Raw genomic sequence first — 16,423 nt, 5'->3', positions numbered from 1 at the left:
GATGCAAGTTCCCTTTTGCATCCACAACATACTCATGCAATAGTATACAACAAATCAAAGTGTTATTATTATTCAAATTTGAATCAATAATAATTTATTAATTCAGGGTCATGGGTGTCTGCTGATCCCTATCCCTACTCAAATCATTAACAAGCCGCGATATATCTTGGACATATCCACCCACCTTTTCACTACTTTAGCAGTTTAGACCACTTAGACCACTTTAGACAACAATTAACGGAATGTACAGGACTTTGGAATGTGGAAGGAAAAAACCCACCCAAGCATATAGAAAACACCACACGAATACGCAATGATATACGGCCTTCTTGCTGTAAGGCCCCAACTCCCCATACTGCACTACAGTGCTGTCTCAAAATACCAGTCATCCCAGAAAAAAGAAGCAATTAATATGCATTATGAATTTGTTAGAGTCATGCAATACAAATGGTAATCAATCCAGCATCCACACATTCAGTTAATTTTGAGTTATAAATATGTTTGCCTTGAACCTGTTTCACTCACAAGGCACAAAAAAATGGCATCAACAAATGTGTTTTTTCCTCTTTAACATTTGTTGAGGGTTATTTTTGTGCAATTAACAGAAAATGTGTTCATTCACAAATCCCTTTTTTCTGTTAAGTTTTGGTGAATCTAAGCTATTAATTGCTTACCTGAGCACCCCCAAAAATACTGTTGCACTGTAATAATTCAAACAGCACATTTCAGAATTGAAAGTTGGATACTTCTATTTTTAAGTTTTATTCAGGTAAAACAATCAATGTGCTAAAATTCTGGACACTGAACCTTGAAAACGCAACATTTGCATTCTGTTGAGATGAATACATTTAAGGAGGAGAAGCTAAAAATAATCATCAAAGCTTTGACAAAAATCTCAAGGAATTGAGCTAAAGTCACAGTTTCCACAATTGCCCCTTATTTATAGATGTTGATGAAATCTGGATGTACGTATTCATTTGCTCAAATGTTTTGTTTTGCAAATGATGTTGAGAGGTCTAAATCAAATTCAGTAGCACTGCTGATTATCATTAGGAGAGTTAACCTTTAAAAACATAATTTTTTTTTGCTACATAATAAAACATCTACTTGCTGGGGGGTTAAATGACATAATATTTGATTAGACCAGATAGGATAACATACATTACCTCTGCTTTTGGCAGCTTTCTTTAAACTGTCCATCACTGATTGTTTGACACTCTCGAGGATAAAACGATGCTCCAGTCCAGGATAGAGGGACCTGAAAACAGAGAAAGTGAGGAAAGGGTAAAAAATTAGCAAGAATAACTTGATGTGTCTGTCTTACACCTACAAAATATACTACATACCAACCAAAGGCCCAAATTAAAATGTATAATTTGTGTGAGAATATTTAATATATGAAAACAAAAACAAAAACACATCAGTATTACTAATATTATCTTAATTCACTTTTTCTTTCAGGAGTGGATATTTTAAATATCAATTGGTATTTGCAAACATGTTTTTGTCACAAACTAAATTGTAAAATCAATCAGCTTACTTTTATTGAATTTCTGGAAAAATAAACTAAATATATAAGTCAAGTTTGAAAGGTTTTATTTAGTGGTGGGACTTAAGTTGAATTAAGTCGAGACTTTGTAATTAATTAATCTAAATTCATCTCAATTAATCATCAAAAAATATCTGACAAGAAAAGCAATGTTTTTAATTTAAATGGCTTTTAGTCTGACTGAAATAATGAAAACACATTAAATGAGCTTAAACAACATCACTGAGTGCTAACATAATGTGCAATATGAATAAAGAATATTATGATTGCATTGTTCACAAAGCACCCTGTTTCTTCTGTAGTTGTCTGTTAGAGACAGGGTATCGCCAGGTACCTCACAATACGATATATCGAAATATTTTGTAGGGGTGTAAATCACCTGTTTCATTCCGATACGATACGATGTCGATTATCAAACCAACGATTCGATATTTGCCGATGTCACAAAGCCTGCCATGATTCGATTTTGATTTGATTCAATTAAGAGGCCTGCGATTGATATCAGACAATAATCTGGGGTTTTATTTCACATTAGAGAATAAAAACACAATAGTTATAACTTTTGAGAATTTTATTGCCCGACTGTTTAAGGCATATATATGAAAAACATTCTTTGAAATACCTTTCTTCTCACCAAATTGAGCATAGCGTTAGTTCAGGCAGGCCGCAGATGTCAAGCCAGCCACACCTCCACTCAACCAATGGCCCAGATTGGCTCCCTATTGGTCAAACCATACAGGAAGCGCTACTTAAACCGCGCCAGCTGCCAAGAGGCAGCTAGCATCTCGCCACCCACCTCCGCCCCAACTCCTCCAGGTCAGTATGTATCCAACTAACTGGGTGTCATTTTTGTTTCATTAACATATGCTCTGATCTGTTCCAGGGGGTTTCTGCTAACTGCTCTCCTTGCTTTAGCCTTTAGCTAGGGCTCAGGGAAGGACAGGGAGGAGTGCTCTTCCTACCTCCGGCTTTCCACGTAAGCTTGCGGAAAAGACCCATACCGCCAAATATACGATTGCATGCATATCCATGTAAAGCGCTCAAAGGCGCTATAAAAATCCTAATTTACATTTATTGTAAATACATCATTTATTTTGACTAAAGCGGTCCTGACTGAACTAATGTTTGGTGTTTTAATAAAGCGGAAGGTAAAATGGCGATGGATATTGATGTTTATATTTTAGATCAATTTGACTAAATCATTAATCAAACAATCAATTAATTGATCTAGATCGATTAATCTTTACACCCCTATATTTTTGCCCCTGATAATATTATCACGATACAGCGATTCTGCGATAAACGATATATCGTGGGAAATTTCATCCACGATACATTACAATATCTGTGTCTCTGATGAACAGTGGCTCTTCTTAACGTGCACACAGTGTAAATTTGTAAATATCCACTCCTTGCCTATTGTCTCATTGTAGTGTGTATGTACTGCATTATCTCTGTGTAACATGTATATATAGTTTTCGTCATGTATGTTGACAAAAAAAAAAAAAAAAAAAATATATATATATATATATTTTTTTTTTCTTATAATATCGATATTTGGTGCCAGTATATCGACAACGTACGGCAAGACAAAATATCAAGATATATATCGTTGTATTGATATTTTGGCACACCACTATTGTCTGTGCATCAGTAAACCGGGAATTTGTGCAATGAGAAAGATTCTGCACTGTTTGGAACGCACAAAAAAAACAATTAACTACATTATTTTTTTTTCTGTAATTAATTAATCGCAATGAACACTATAAAGTCCCAACACTAGTTTCAACAAATCTAGATTAGTTCAAATTGAACAAGTTTTCTGGATCTCTACCTGGGGAACTCTTCAGATGAAATATGAATTACATCTTTTTCACTGACAGAGGATGCAAACGTTGTAAACGTCCCATCTTGGAGAGGCAGAAGCTCCAGTCCGATCAGGTCACTGTAATTGGCATCACTGAGCACAAACTCCAGTAGCAGCAGCTTCTCCTGTGAGGGACCTTTATGTTTACACTTCCTGATCACGTGACGCAACAAAGACGGAGTCATGTTCTTCACTTCAGTGGACTCAGTCATGTACGCAGTCAAGACAAGGTCCACCGTAGCAGGCACCTTAGCCACCTGCATTCCTGAGCTTTGGAGGTAGTTGATAAGAGTCTCTGAAAAAGCCTCGTCTGTGTCCAGATCTGAGAACACCACTTGGTCTACCCTTACCCAGCTCTCACTGAGAGAGTAAATGACTTCCTGCTGCAGTAATTCCTGAAACAGTGGCTGAAGAATGGGTTTCCAGCGGGATTTGACCTGCTTGGGGTCTGGCCAGGCCCTGTAGGTCCCTGTAGGGGACAATGGAAAGTCTTGGTCTTTTTTTGTCCGTACCCTTTTTATAGCCTCTGTTATGAGAGTTAGGTAAGCTGTTGGGATGACAGTGATTATAAGCAGCTCATTCCACAGTGCAGCTGGATCCCTCCACTGGTCCACTTCTCTCCACTTAATACTCCTGCGGTTGTCTGTGAGGCCAAAAAAGCCACTGACATGAACTGGAAGTCCTGTCTCACTCTCCTCTCCGGGGGGAAGGGGGAGAAAACAAAAAGCTCGTCCTGAGAAACCCGCTGTGGCCCCTCTGTCCTCTTGATTGATCAACGTGAGAGGCAAGGCGATGCCGATGTTAGGCATGAACTTTAAATCATCTGCCAGAGAGTCCAACTCAGCACAAATCCCTCTTCCTCCTATTCCATTACACACCAGGAATGTCATCCTCTGGGTCTCTTTTGCCGTTTCATCCTGAGTCTCTATATCGACCTGATAAGTAACACATGTAATGGAAGAGCTGGGTACACCATTGCTGTAGCTATCAATGGCCTGGCCCAGAGTCTTTAGAGCATTCGGTCTTTCTAGCTTATTTTCAGTGTTTCCTGTTGCTGAAACCTGAAACAACATACGTTCTGTACCATCTGACTCACGCACATGCAAAGAAATCTTCTGCACACTCTTGAGGAAGAGGAGAACGGTCTCTGCGTCAGCTTTAAAAGACTCAAAGAGCTCCAACACCTTCTCTTTGTTGTAAATGTTGCTGCTGAGTTGGGACGGTTTCATGCGAAGTGGAAAGCGAAAAAGTGTTCCAGGAAAGCTCCCTTCCTTTAAGATTTCTTCAGAGCTCCCGAACATCCCGATGTAGGGAGCGAACTGGTCATTCAGCTCAGTGATCTCTTTCATATCTGACTTCAAGTTCCAACACTGCCCAGACTCATTCACACCAAACAGCGTCTGATGTGGATCCAGCATGGCAATCTGATCCCCGGAAAATATGCTGGGGACATCTGAAACACAAATAAATTACAATTGTAAAAAATGTTCACCATATAAATCAGTCCTTCCAGGATTATGCGGCAACTTTGCGTTTTTCAAAAAACTGCGGCAAAAGTGGTGATATTTTAAGGCTTTTTTGTTTTCCAGAACTTTACATAAACAGGTCAATTTGCAAATTTGCTTGTTTATTGTTGTAAAGGCAACTAATCGTCTTTGAATTCTTTCATAATAATACAGAAAATGTCTCAGATGCACAACCAATTAACAAGATATGGATCATTTCCATCATATTTTTTAGGGTTTTTAGTGGAGAAAATATTAAACAGAGAATAAGTGGTTGCTTAAGTTTTAATAATAGATGACTCATATTACTTTTCCTGTAAGAAACTCCTCAATGCAGGATTACCACTCTTTGAAAGGGGAATGTTAAATGCAGTGCAGTTAACAACCCAATCCTCACAGTTGTGTAAAATAAATAAATAAATAAATAAAAACAGCATAACTTAAAAATACTGTATGTGACAAAATAAAAACATATTATTAAGTGGCAAAAACAGATCTGTTTACACATTTAATATTACCTCATATCACTTATTTGACATTTACTTTTTTTTTTTACAATTTATAATTTTTAAACTCATCCTCTCCCTTTTAATTGCTTACACTTGCGCACACGTGCACGCTACAGACGTGCCACTAGGTATCGCTAATAGATCAGAATGCCACTGCTTCAGTCATGGCCACTTGTGACTGTGATCGTTGCGTCTTGGCCATTCTCCAAAGCAGCATGTTGTAATGCAGAATACTGCCTGTCAAGCGATAACTTTAGTTTGATTTTTACCACAAACAATTTACCTTCACTTTCATGGAACATATCAGGAAACTGACTTGCGTGATGTTTAGCTATAATATTCGTTGAAAGTGTTTTGACCACTGAGAAGAAAGTGTGTAGATGTGCATGATGACATATCAGCATGGAAGGATCTGGGCTTCGTCAGTTTGGCCACAATTGCGTAAATGTTGTGGTGATTAGACATATTTATGCATATTGGCTGAATTTGCATTAATGGTTGCAATCACGACATCACAAATTTCTGGAGGGACTGATAAATACACTTTTCCATTAGACCTCTGAATTACATTTGAAGGTCTTTCTTTCTTACCTGTGATATGATACACAGAGTTAAATCCTATGCCAAAGCGTCCAACTTTCAGCGGATCATCTCTTTTCCTGCTCCTTGCAATCTCCTGTATGCCATTCCAGTCTTCCCCAGTGAACACAGCATCATTGTACACATACAACGCCGTCCCTGTAAAGTTGTAATGGAGACAGTGACTGTGCACATTATTTCATTCATTCCTGTGTAGATGTGCTGTCTATCTTCCTGTCATGAAGAGGCTTAAAATTGATGAACAGCTACAGAAAAACTGTCGGGAAAAAAAATCGAGCATGATGGATTTTTATCAGCATGTGCGTTTTAACCAGTGTCTTCTGATTTATAAGCACTGGGATATAGTTCAGCATGTAATTTGTCATCAACACTAACCTTGATGCTGAGCCATGTCAGGTGACCACAGGGACTCCACTCCATGCTCTGTTTCATCGTACAGGAACTTAACTTCTGTGGCTCCAGCATCTTCTGCATTTTGAATTAGCTCCTTTAATATGAAAAGCAGAGTCCATTTGTAAAGAGGAGGATTATAGTAAATATTACTTAATACTACTTAATAGCATCATAATTTGTCCTTAAAGCCCTTCAGTATACTAAAGACATTTCAGAAGTACAGCCAGTCAGGATGCCTAGACAGCAGCATCATGGTATTAGAGTGATAAAGCCAATGTCAAATAAATGCAAAAGTACAACCATGGACATTATTTTAAGGCAGAATCAACTGCTCTTGATCGACTTAGGGGCAGATTTACCAAAGGTTTAGGGGTAGTAAAATGTGTGCAAACATCACTTCACGCACTAATAAGGGGTACAAACCCCAGGGAATCAGGACTGTGTGTCCAGCGTGTCACAATGCGCCACAATCCATTTCCCTCTGATGAATAGTAAAGTAAGGTGATTTCACAAGGGGCGCAAAAAATGGGTGAGGAAAATGCAAGTAAATTAATGCAGTGGACGCAATGCAATTAATTAAACCTGGAACTGTGTGCGGTGACTGTTTTTACACCGAAAATAATACGACCCACAGGCAATGTTGACACGAAACCCAGCGGAGCTGAAAAAAAGCACTAGTTAATCTCTCTAATATAAGAATGATTTAAATAAAACAATAGTCAATATTAACAGCCACTGAAACAAAACACAGAGTAAAGTGTGTGTGTGAGGGAGTGAAACAGTTCAGTGTGGCTGCGGGGCAGAGGATAGTGTGCGCGGAGCTCCATGGATGTCGCTCCTGTATCTTCCTCTAGATGTTTTGACTGAAACTCTTGTATGGTGTTGATGGCAAGGAGCGTCAGGCCAGAATCAGCTGAGCAGCAGCGTAATTTACACAGCGATGGCACAAGGTTTGTATATGAGTGACAGGCGCTATTCAGGAGTTCAGACCTGCTGGATGATGTTTTCCATGGACTGATAAGAGCAAAGTTACAGGAACTGACAGAACAGCCACAGGGAAATTTTTTTTTTTTTTTGACATTATTGAATGTTTGTGCAGCAGACAGAGAAGTCCACCTGCTTGCAACTTAACTTCTTCAAATGTCATTTTGTGCTTCTGTGCACTCACCTCTCCACGTTGAACAAGCAAAACGTTCATTTAAATAGGGGGGTATCAACAACGTCTACACGCGTAGCTATTAATGCCGCAATGTTAGTGAATTAATCACAGCAGGTGAAGAAACAGGTGAAGATATTAGTGAATCCACCCCTATAAGTATGTTTTGTATTATGCAAAATATAAATTACTACTAAAACCTCCTCTCTTTTTATGAGTGTGACATTTTGCCTTTATCCTCTTGTCTCATATTAGTAGTTAATGTTCTCTTGTCAGCCAATGACATTATCATAAATAAACTCTATTGTTCAGTTAAGAATTACAGTATATTTAGCAGAAGGTAATATTTATCAATCACTGTAAAAAAAAAAATCATCATACAAGAATTTCCATTTGATCATGTAACAAGCATTATTTAAAAAATTCTATGCAATATTCACTGTAGACAGATAAAAAAATGTAAAGAACAGTGTAATATGACACTTACTTTCAGAATCTGCCCCCCTTCAGGATACCTCCTCAAAATATCTTTCAAAAACTCCACCAATGGAGGTGTAGTCTGTCCAAACCTCCCTGTGGAAGACATATTTGGTAAGTCTGGTCCTTATCATACATAGCTGGTTCATTAAAATGCCTGTGGTGCTTGAAATCTCACCTCCTCCTTTTAGCCCTCTTCCCTCCAGAGTGAAAGACACCTCTGCACTTCCTGCAGGCACCAAAGTGCTAATCTGCACGTTGTCACCAAGCTGTGAAAAAACAGATATCCAGGATTAAATGGCAATAAAATATTATAATGAAGAAAATCAGATATGACAGATAAAGAAAATATTGTAACAAAAGACTGTGGAAAATGTTTCAAATGCTGGAGGAGATAAGCAGTAATTAAGTGAACATTATATTCTTCTACTAACAGATTGATTGGTGCCTTTTTAATCAACATTCCTCAGCTGCAGATTCTCATCACAGCTAAGGTCAATTCATCATCCTCTGTGGCAGCACATCAGTCAATACAGCATTTGTTTCCTGGTGCATGTTCCCAGAATCAATGCAGCAGGGATCCAGACCCTGCTGCTGCTGCTGCTCCACCAGGCCGTTCAAGGTCACACCCTGGCCCACTGCACTCAGCAGTCTGTGTGTAACACTCTTTAGCAAACTGAGCAGTTTAGAAGAGAAACCCTTAATCGTCATCTTTAATACAATCACTGAATGGAGGTGATGACTTCATCAATATTAAAGGGGTACAGATACAGTGCTCAGACTAGTACCATTGAACAACATTAACTTTCAATGTGTGACCTTGACCCTTGCTCAAGGTCAGTATTTAAGATCAAGATAAGTCTTCTGTTTTTCCTACGTTATTACTTTCAATTTAACTATAACTTGGCCACAAATTGAGAAACAGTGCTCAAACTGGTACCATTGAAAAACATTTCCTTTCAATGTGTGACCTTTACCTTCATTCAAGGTCATATTTAAGGTCAAGGTCAGACTTCTCTTTTTCCTGCATTATTATTTTCAATTTAATTAGTAAAAAGAACAACATAAAGGGACATTACTCAACAACAAAATACACACAATAAGAGCATGAACAATTCTATTTTGCCAATTTTCAATTGCCAAATACGTATTCGCTTTGCAAATACAGGTCTTGCCTAGTTTTGAAGTGAATTCATTGGTGTTATTTTATTTTTAAAAAGAATCGTACATTTTGACAAACCTTTTATTTTATACAGATGCCTTTGTGGAAGAGAAATTAAGTTCCAATTGTGCAAGATTTTGTCTCTTCTCTATAACTTTCTACATGAAATGTTTACTGTATGCAAGGGAACCGTGGCAAAGTGTATTACCAAAAATAAACTTGAGGGGTTAAAGTAACTAGTAACTCTTACTTTGAGTACTATTTAATTGAGCTGCTTTTCACTTGTACTTGAGTATTTTATGAATGACTTACTAGTACGTGTACTTGAGTACAATTTCAATCAAGTAACAGTACTTCTACTTGAGCAGGGTATATCAGTACTCTTTACACCTCTGTTAAATGGGTTCTGGTGCACTGGTTACATTTTTTTCTTCAATATTTATCTGCTGGGCTACTGCGACCCTACAGAAAAAAGCAGATATAGATGACAAGCTGCTGACATTTATATTAAAAAAGGCTTTGAAATGAAAACACAAGAGTACACTGGCCATCCAGTTTCTCTTCACACTCCTTACAATCCTCCAATTTATGTTGTTTAATCTAAAGTAAAAATAAATGAAATACATCCAAGGGATTCAATGGAAATAGTCTTATTGATTCCTAGAAATCACAGGCCGATCTAATGCCATGTTGGCTCTTTTTTTAAAATGACCTTGACGTGCATAGAGTTTTAGTTTGTGGGTGTGGTTTACAGCTCATTTCTGCATCTGATATGGTGGGGAATACTATGCACCACTGACCACCACCTGGTGCTTTCAGTCTTGTGAGCCCCCGACACATGGGGTCAGCTGCAGTCATACCAGGCCAATCACTGAGTCAACAGTCACACTTCATAAAGGAGTCAGGCAGTCACAAAAAAAACGCAACGGTAATGGAAATAAAACCAAATATATTAGCGGCGATCAGATTCAAAACAAGCACCCTGAACTAAAAGACTCACAACAAAATGTTTGTAGAGAAGATGATAAAAACCACACAACTTTCATAGAGTAATACTGAAAATAGATATTGTTTGTTGTGGTAAGAATTTTATTTTCTTCCTTGAAGGCAGTCATACATCACTTTTGATTTGTGTTTACTTACTATTTTTCCATTATGTGTCAGTTGTTGCTCACTGACTGGGAAATCTGTCTCCTCGAAAAGCAAATGCTTCACTTCTTTGACAGTTGTTGAGGAAGAAAACGAATAGGACCTATGACCAAAGCACTCATGACGAACTGTCACCTGTGGTAACCTGGAAATCACAGAGAAAGAGTGTGTTTGATGATTAAATCCCAACCAAATATTTAATCATGTGAAATTTTCCCATTTAAACCATTGACCTCTGACACAAAACCCAGCAGATCAGTAGTAGGAAAGAGTCAATGTCTGAGGAAACAAGACTCTTAGCACCATTATTGATTAAAGTTTAGATTTAGATGAAATATGAGGAGGAACTGTCCATCTGTTAGTGTTCCATTAGTGTGATCTTACATGTGTATGGTAACAGTTTAGTGCAGCTGAGTGAAGTAAGGGCTTTGCCAAAATGCCCCTAACCCTGATCAGTGATGCATTCAAACCCTCAGGAGAAATGTGATGTTCCTTATCAAGTCTGTTGGTGATCGCCTCTGCTTTAAAGAATCAGAACATTCAACGTCTCTCTCAAAATGTGTGTTGATATTTACAGAACTGTTAGTTTAAGTGCCATGAAAGGCCGATTTTCTGCAAGTTCCGACCAGATAACAATACCAATTAGAGCACTCAGAGAGCGCAGACCTCCGCCATTACCGGGCAAGACCAGTGGGCGTGCACTGTAGCTGTTCCCACTCAACGTTCTTTAAGCCAAAATACAGAGCTTAGAGGCGCTTCCATCTTGCAAATTTGACCTAATTTGGAGCCAGAGTCTGCGCAGTGGGGTCTGGCGGGAGGAGCCCTGGTAACTCGCCCCGCCCATTTAGTGTACTGACCTGATGACTTACGCAGCCCAGCTACGCCAAGAACACAAGTATCTTCCCCGCTGGAAACTCTACAAACGGCTTGTTCAGATCATAGAGGTTAAAACAAACCACAATATATTTCAACTCAAATATCTAATTAAATGGCGTCTCGGCTTTCCTTCACGACGTAACTGCTATTTACAAAGAGAGCTACGCAAGATCTGCGGCTGCCAATCATCGTCAATTGTCCTCAACCTCAAATAACTTATTTAAAACTAACTTCACAGAAAAATTAGCACTTGAATACAATGTAGGGTGATAATAACTAATGATCACAGCAGAGTTTAGGTTTGGAAAAAAATCATGTGACGAGTATTTTAACTTTACAGTTTGATTAACATCCCATCTGTTATCATTGAGGAGGCGGGGTTTATGACCTATACTGCAGCCAGTCAGCAGGGGGAGCTCTAAAAATAAAAGCTTCACTTCACCATGAGCCTGTCCCGTCCATTCTTTTTATAGTCTATGTTTAGGACTAGGCTTGGGCGGTAATACGGTAATACCGTATACCGCGGGGTCATAAAAATAGCAAAGATTTCACTTTCAATACCGTCATTAAATAAAAAGAAAATACAATTCACTTCCCCGTGATTGCGCAGGGTTGCTAAGAGTGTTCAGAAAATATACCGGTAAGGGAGGTTCAGTTTCGGTTTACATTTAAAAACAGAGCAGAGACAGGATTCTACAAACTGCAGCTTTAACTCCTTGAACAATCCTACATTCTGAGTGAACACATCCTTTAGTAACTCCGTAAGTTCATAATTTATAAGTGCTGTAAATATACGGATGGAGTGAGAAGGAAAAGAAGCGATCAGTCGTCTCCGCTGTCACACGGCTCCGTAGACAGACAGACAGACAGACACACACAGTCGTGTTCGGTGTGAACGCACGCTGAGCCTTACGTCGTATTTTTTATTTAGTCACGGTAATACTGTATACCGCGGTAAAATGGGGAGGCGGTGTAACAGTATCCAAATTCGGATACCGCCCAAACCTAGTCTGGACATACACACAATACATTACCCATAAGCCACCGAGCATTACCCATAAGCCACCGCGCTTAAAGGTGCAGGCTCAGGCACAGTTCCTATTTTTTGGTATTTTCTCATTTTTGGTAATCCAGAACATCACCAAAATGTAATGACATTTTGTCCCATTATCAACATTTCCTGAAAATATCATCCAAATCCCTTCATAACCTTTCAAGTTATCTTGCTACAGACAGACAGACAGACAGACAGACAGATGAACGCAGGGTAAAACATAACCTTTCACTCTGCGTTTAGCAGAGGTAACAATGCACATTTATAAATCCATAACGCCAATTGTCTTAGGGAAAATATTTTTAAATAAATCTCAAAAATAGACGTTCATTTTTGTAATGGTCTGATTTGAGGGCCACATTATCTACATTCATGTCAGTATTTAGAATAATGACCAATCTAAGCATATTCCTAAGAACACAGGAAAAAAACAAAGGGTTCTTTGTGTTTTTTGGAATCATTTAGTGTATTTCTGTTGCCCTTTTAAATAATGTATTATCCATCCATTCATCCATTGCTCTGGTTGCTCCTTTTTTTACAGGGTCATGCGGTCTGCTGGTGTTTATCTCTGGACAGGGCGCCAGTCCATCGCAGTAATTAATAATCATTTTGTGAATTCATATTCTCATTTTGTCAACCTGGTTTTTGTCGTTATTTTTGTGTACTTTGTAATCATCTTGTGTGTTTTGGGAGGAAGTTTGATTATTTTATTGAGCTTTTGTACATTTTTGTTTTCATTTTGTGCACTTATGTTGACCTTTTGCATAATTTATTATCATTTTGTGAATGAATGTTGCCATTTTGTGTATTACTGTTGTTGACCTGTAATTTTGTGTACTTTGTCATCCTCTTCTGTGTTTTTGGAAGAATTACGATTATTTGCATTGTCTTTTGAGTGTTTTTGTAGTCTACTTGTCTGTTCATGTCAGCTATGAAATAATTGTCCAACCATGTTGAACTTTCTGAGTGACAGTTTGGCCTACTGACTGTATAATTGACACTTATTTAAGGCACAGTTGTAAAACAACCTGTCATCTTGCTGGCAGCAGTAAAACCAAATATCTCTGCTCACTAAGCAGCAGCAGCAGCAGCAGGCTGACAGGACCCAGTGCTCAGTGCACACTGGTGCATTGCTTGGTACTGGGAGTGGGTGTGGCAGGTGGAGGACGGTTGGAGAAACAAACTGCATCATACCAAGAAAAACCCGATGCTAAACTACACATAAACACCTTGATATTTAACTTTTTGAAGCATTACTACAGGGGATCTCAAATGACTGACACATACAGTATATTGTGCCTGGAGGACACACAGTAGTAAAGACTTACCACGAGGATGCACAGTTAGCCATGTTTCTGATGCTTTGTGTCCCAGCTCAGCATTCATAGGACTATCTTCTCCGCTCGGCGCAGGGATACTCCGCCTGGAGACGGACTGCACCGCTGCAAGAAAACCGAAATTTTACACCAAAACACTGCACGACAAGTCCTAATGCCACTCGACATTTAGTAGTACAATACATTTAAAACATTACAGGCGGAATAAGCAAAACCGAGAGGCAATGGTGGAGTCGTACATCACCGGAGTAGTTGGGTGTGATCCCGCGGCTGACCCACTCACTGTGTCTGTGTCTATCCGCGGTTCGCCGGTAATCCTTCGCTCAGCCCGCGGACACATGTCGCAGCACAAAGTCCTCCTTCCTTAACACACAACAGCACAACAAACAACAACAGCAACAGGTGTCATGGCTGTTCAGCTCAAACTGCACAGCGTTCATTCAAAAGCCATGGTCTAATAATAATGAATTACACTGCGGTGAAAGAGCGGAGCGACAAGCCCTCCCCGTTACTTCCGCGCAGCCTCAAGTGTCCTGTTCTATTTATACATCATCATAAATCCACTTATTAGTGTTTCCTTCATCGCAAATATCATTTTTTCTCCCGAAATGTGTTTGTTTTGAAAGGTGTGCATCGGAGCAAAGCATGAATAAGCTTTCGTTGCGCATGCGCACTAGTGTGTGTATTGCACATGTGTTGTCACATAATAGTCTAAATTATTATTATTATTTCCCTCATTTCAGGTTTTAGTGTTTTACTACAGCGTATAATCACCCTTTGAAATGATTAAGATGGCTTTACAAAAACGATTTTTTTTTTTTTTTTTTAATTTTTAATCTCAAGTAATTCACTTACAGGTATAAAAATAGTCAATGCAAATCTTGAAGTTTTTAGAAAACGGACAATGGGTTTCTTGAACTTTAATGCTCTTAATTTGTGCTTTGCATTACTGAAATTAATTTGTAGATTTGAATATTGCTCTAATTTAAACATTTATGATGTAAGATGAATGGATGTAGCTACTTGTGTTTATTTTGCTGCTTTATTTCCTTTTCCTTTTGACTTTCTACCATTTACCCAGAATAACAAATATTATACACGACATGCCTGAATAGTTTGCAGCTAGTTTTCATGCATTTTATGGTTTAACGCTCAATTCATATTTAGGAGAGCACTGCCATAATTTATCTTTAACCCTAAACTATCATATATGATTAACATGTGCCTTTTTGTCTTATAAATGCTTCATTTTAAGATATTGAGCAAAAAACTAAAGTATTCCACAGACGTAAAGCATTACATTAGCAAATTTGGGGTCTAAATTTACATTTTAGATGTATGATAAATATATGGAGGACAGTAACAAGAGCTTTTCTGGTTGATTCACTTAAGAATAAGCATGAAATACTCCTCATCCGTTCATCTTCTGTGGTGTTGACTCGGTGGAGAGAGAACATGCAAACACAGGTCTACTTACGAGTCACAATTAAATGCTGACCTCAGATGCCCCAATAGTGGCAAAATGCATTTTTATTCACATATCTATCAATTTTTTTGATAGTTACAATATGTCCATTAATGTCAAACATTGAATTAATGTATATAGTATTTAAACCAACCTAAAGCTAAAGAATATATATACTGTACAGGCTTTATAGTGTTTTTTTATTTATTTATTTTTTTAGCCTATTGTTTGAGGTTACAGTGATTCCGAGGCGCTTGGTTGGATTTGGAAAGGAATTCTGGGAGTTGTAGTCCAGATCCTGACTGCGGTCAACAATACGCACTTTGTCTTTGTAGAGGCTCAGACTTTCATCTCACACTGAAATAACACTATAATGAGAAATAACACCATAATGAGATTGTCTAAAACCTACCCTGGTGCTGCAACATGAAGGTAAACCTATATATGAAACAGGCAGATGACATCATCTCTTTGTTGGAAAAAAAATAAGACGCAGTCCTGTCAAAACGTCACCAGGTAATTCATCTAAAATGTAGAATATTACAGTCATGTTCATTGCATCAATCGGTAAAATCTACACATTTCAAGTCTCAGGAAATATGTCTTTTAATTCAATCCTCAATGGATCCCTTCACTTTGATACACCACATGTGTGAATTAGCTCACTGCAGTAAAAAAGGGATTTCCTAGAAGTCTCCCCTGCGTCCTATAGACATATATAGGCTACTGTCTAAAAGCCTGAATCATGCTATACTGCGTCACTCACATGAGGAAAGTCAGCATCAGGACCAGTTCAGCATCTCTGTGTGTTCATGGTGTCTATCGCAGAATGTCAGCATCTACAGATCACAGCCTCAGATAAACTCTCCACAGAGAGAAGTTCAAAGCACATCATCACCAGCTCATAGATGTGCTTATTCACCAGCATGCGCTCCTTTACACTGCAGATTTTTATAAAGAGCGGATCTCTTAAAGATACAGTCACACCCTCTGGGACAGAAAGGCTCTCTGTGGGATGAAGCACTGCAGTGGCAAAGCCATATAGGTTTACACTAACCAAATAATCTACTATCTGCACCATAAAGGGATATATCAATTTCAATGTCAAAAATCATACCCCAGTTATTTTAAATAAACAATTAAACATTTATTTTAATAAATACATTTTATTAAATAAATATATAATACAGGGAAATTTTATATCAGAAAGATTGTGGAATCCATAAAATAATCTGTTGGTAATTCACAACTACAGTATAATCCAATATGGGCTGGGCGAAATGGACCAAAACTATACTAAACTTTAGTTTAATTTAATTTATTA

The 16,423-nt window shown here is 38.2% G+C and overlaps 1 protein-coding gene across 5 annotated transcripts in view; it reads right to left on the bottom strand.

Moving 5' to 3' along the window:
• Positions 1 to 16,017, bottom strand: part of sacs (sacsin molecular chaperone) — a 28,859-nt gene extending 12,842 nt beyond the window's left edge. For 2 of the 5 annotated variants that reach the window (XM_028463953.1, XM_028463954.1), the window contains exons 1-10: positions 15,866 to 16,017; positions 13,874 to 13,997; positions 13,626 to 13,739; positions 10,362 to 10,512; positions 8,235 to 8,325; positions 8,067 to 8,152; positions 6,406 to 6,517; positions 6,022 to 6,168; positions 3,384 to 4,869; positions 1,167 to 1,258 (exon numbers count right to left, since the gene is read on the bottom strand). In XM_028463953.1, the coding sequence (XP_028319754.1) occupies positions 1,167 to 1,258; positions 3,384 to 4,869; positions 6,022 to 6,168; positions 6,406 to 6,517; positions 8,067 to 8,152; positions 8,235 to 8,325; positions 10,362 to 10,512; positions 13,626 to 13,648 (2,188 nt within the window). In that variant the 5' untranslated portion in view covers positions 13,649 to 13,739; positions 13,874 to 13,997; positions 15,866 to 16,017. Of the gene's footprint in view, positions 1 to 674; positions 702 to 1,166; positions 1,259 to 3,383; positions 4,870 to 6,021; positions 6,169 to 6,405; positions 6,518 to 8,066; positions 8,153 to 8,234; positions 8,326 to 10,361; positions 10,513 to 13,625; positions 13,740 to 13,873; positions 14,049 to 15,865 lie in introns of those variants that run through there. The other 3 variants (XM_028463950.1, XM_028463952.1, XM_028463951.1) reach the window with 3 other exon arrangements.
• Positions 16,018 to 16,423: the final 406 nt, after the last annotated feature.

This window comes from Gouania willdenowi, chromosome 13 (genome assembly GCF_900634775.1).
Source record: "Gouania willdenowi chromosome 13, fGouWil2.1, whole genome shotgun sequence".
NCBI lineage: Eukaryota > Metazoa > Chordata > Actinopteri > Blenniiformes > Gobiesocidae > Gouania > Gouania willdenowi.
This window is presented reverse-complemented; position numbering and strand designations above follow the sequence as displayed.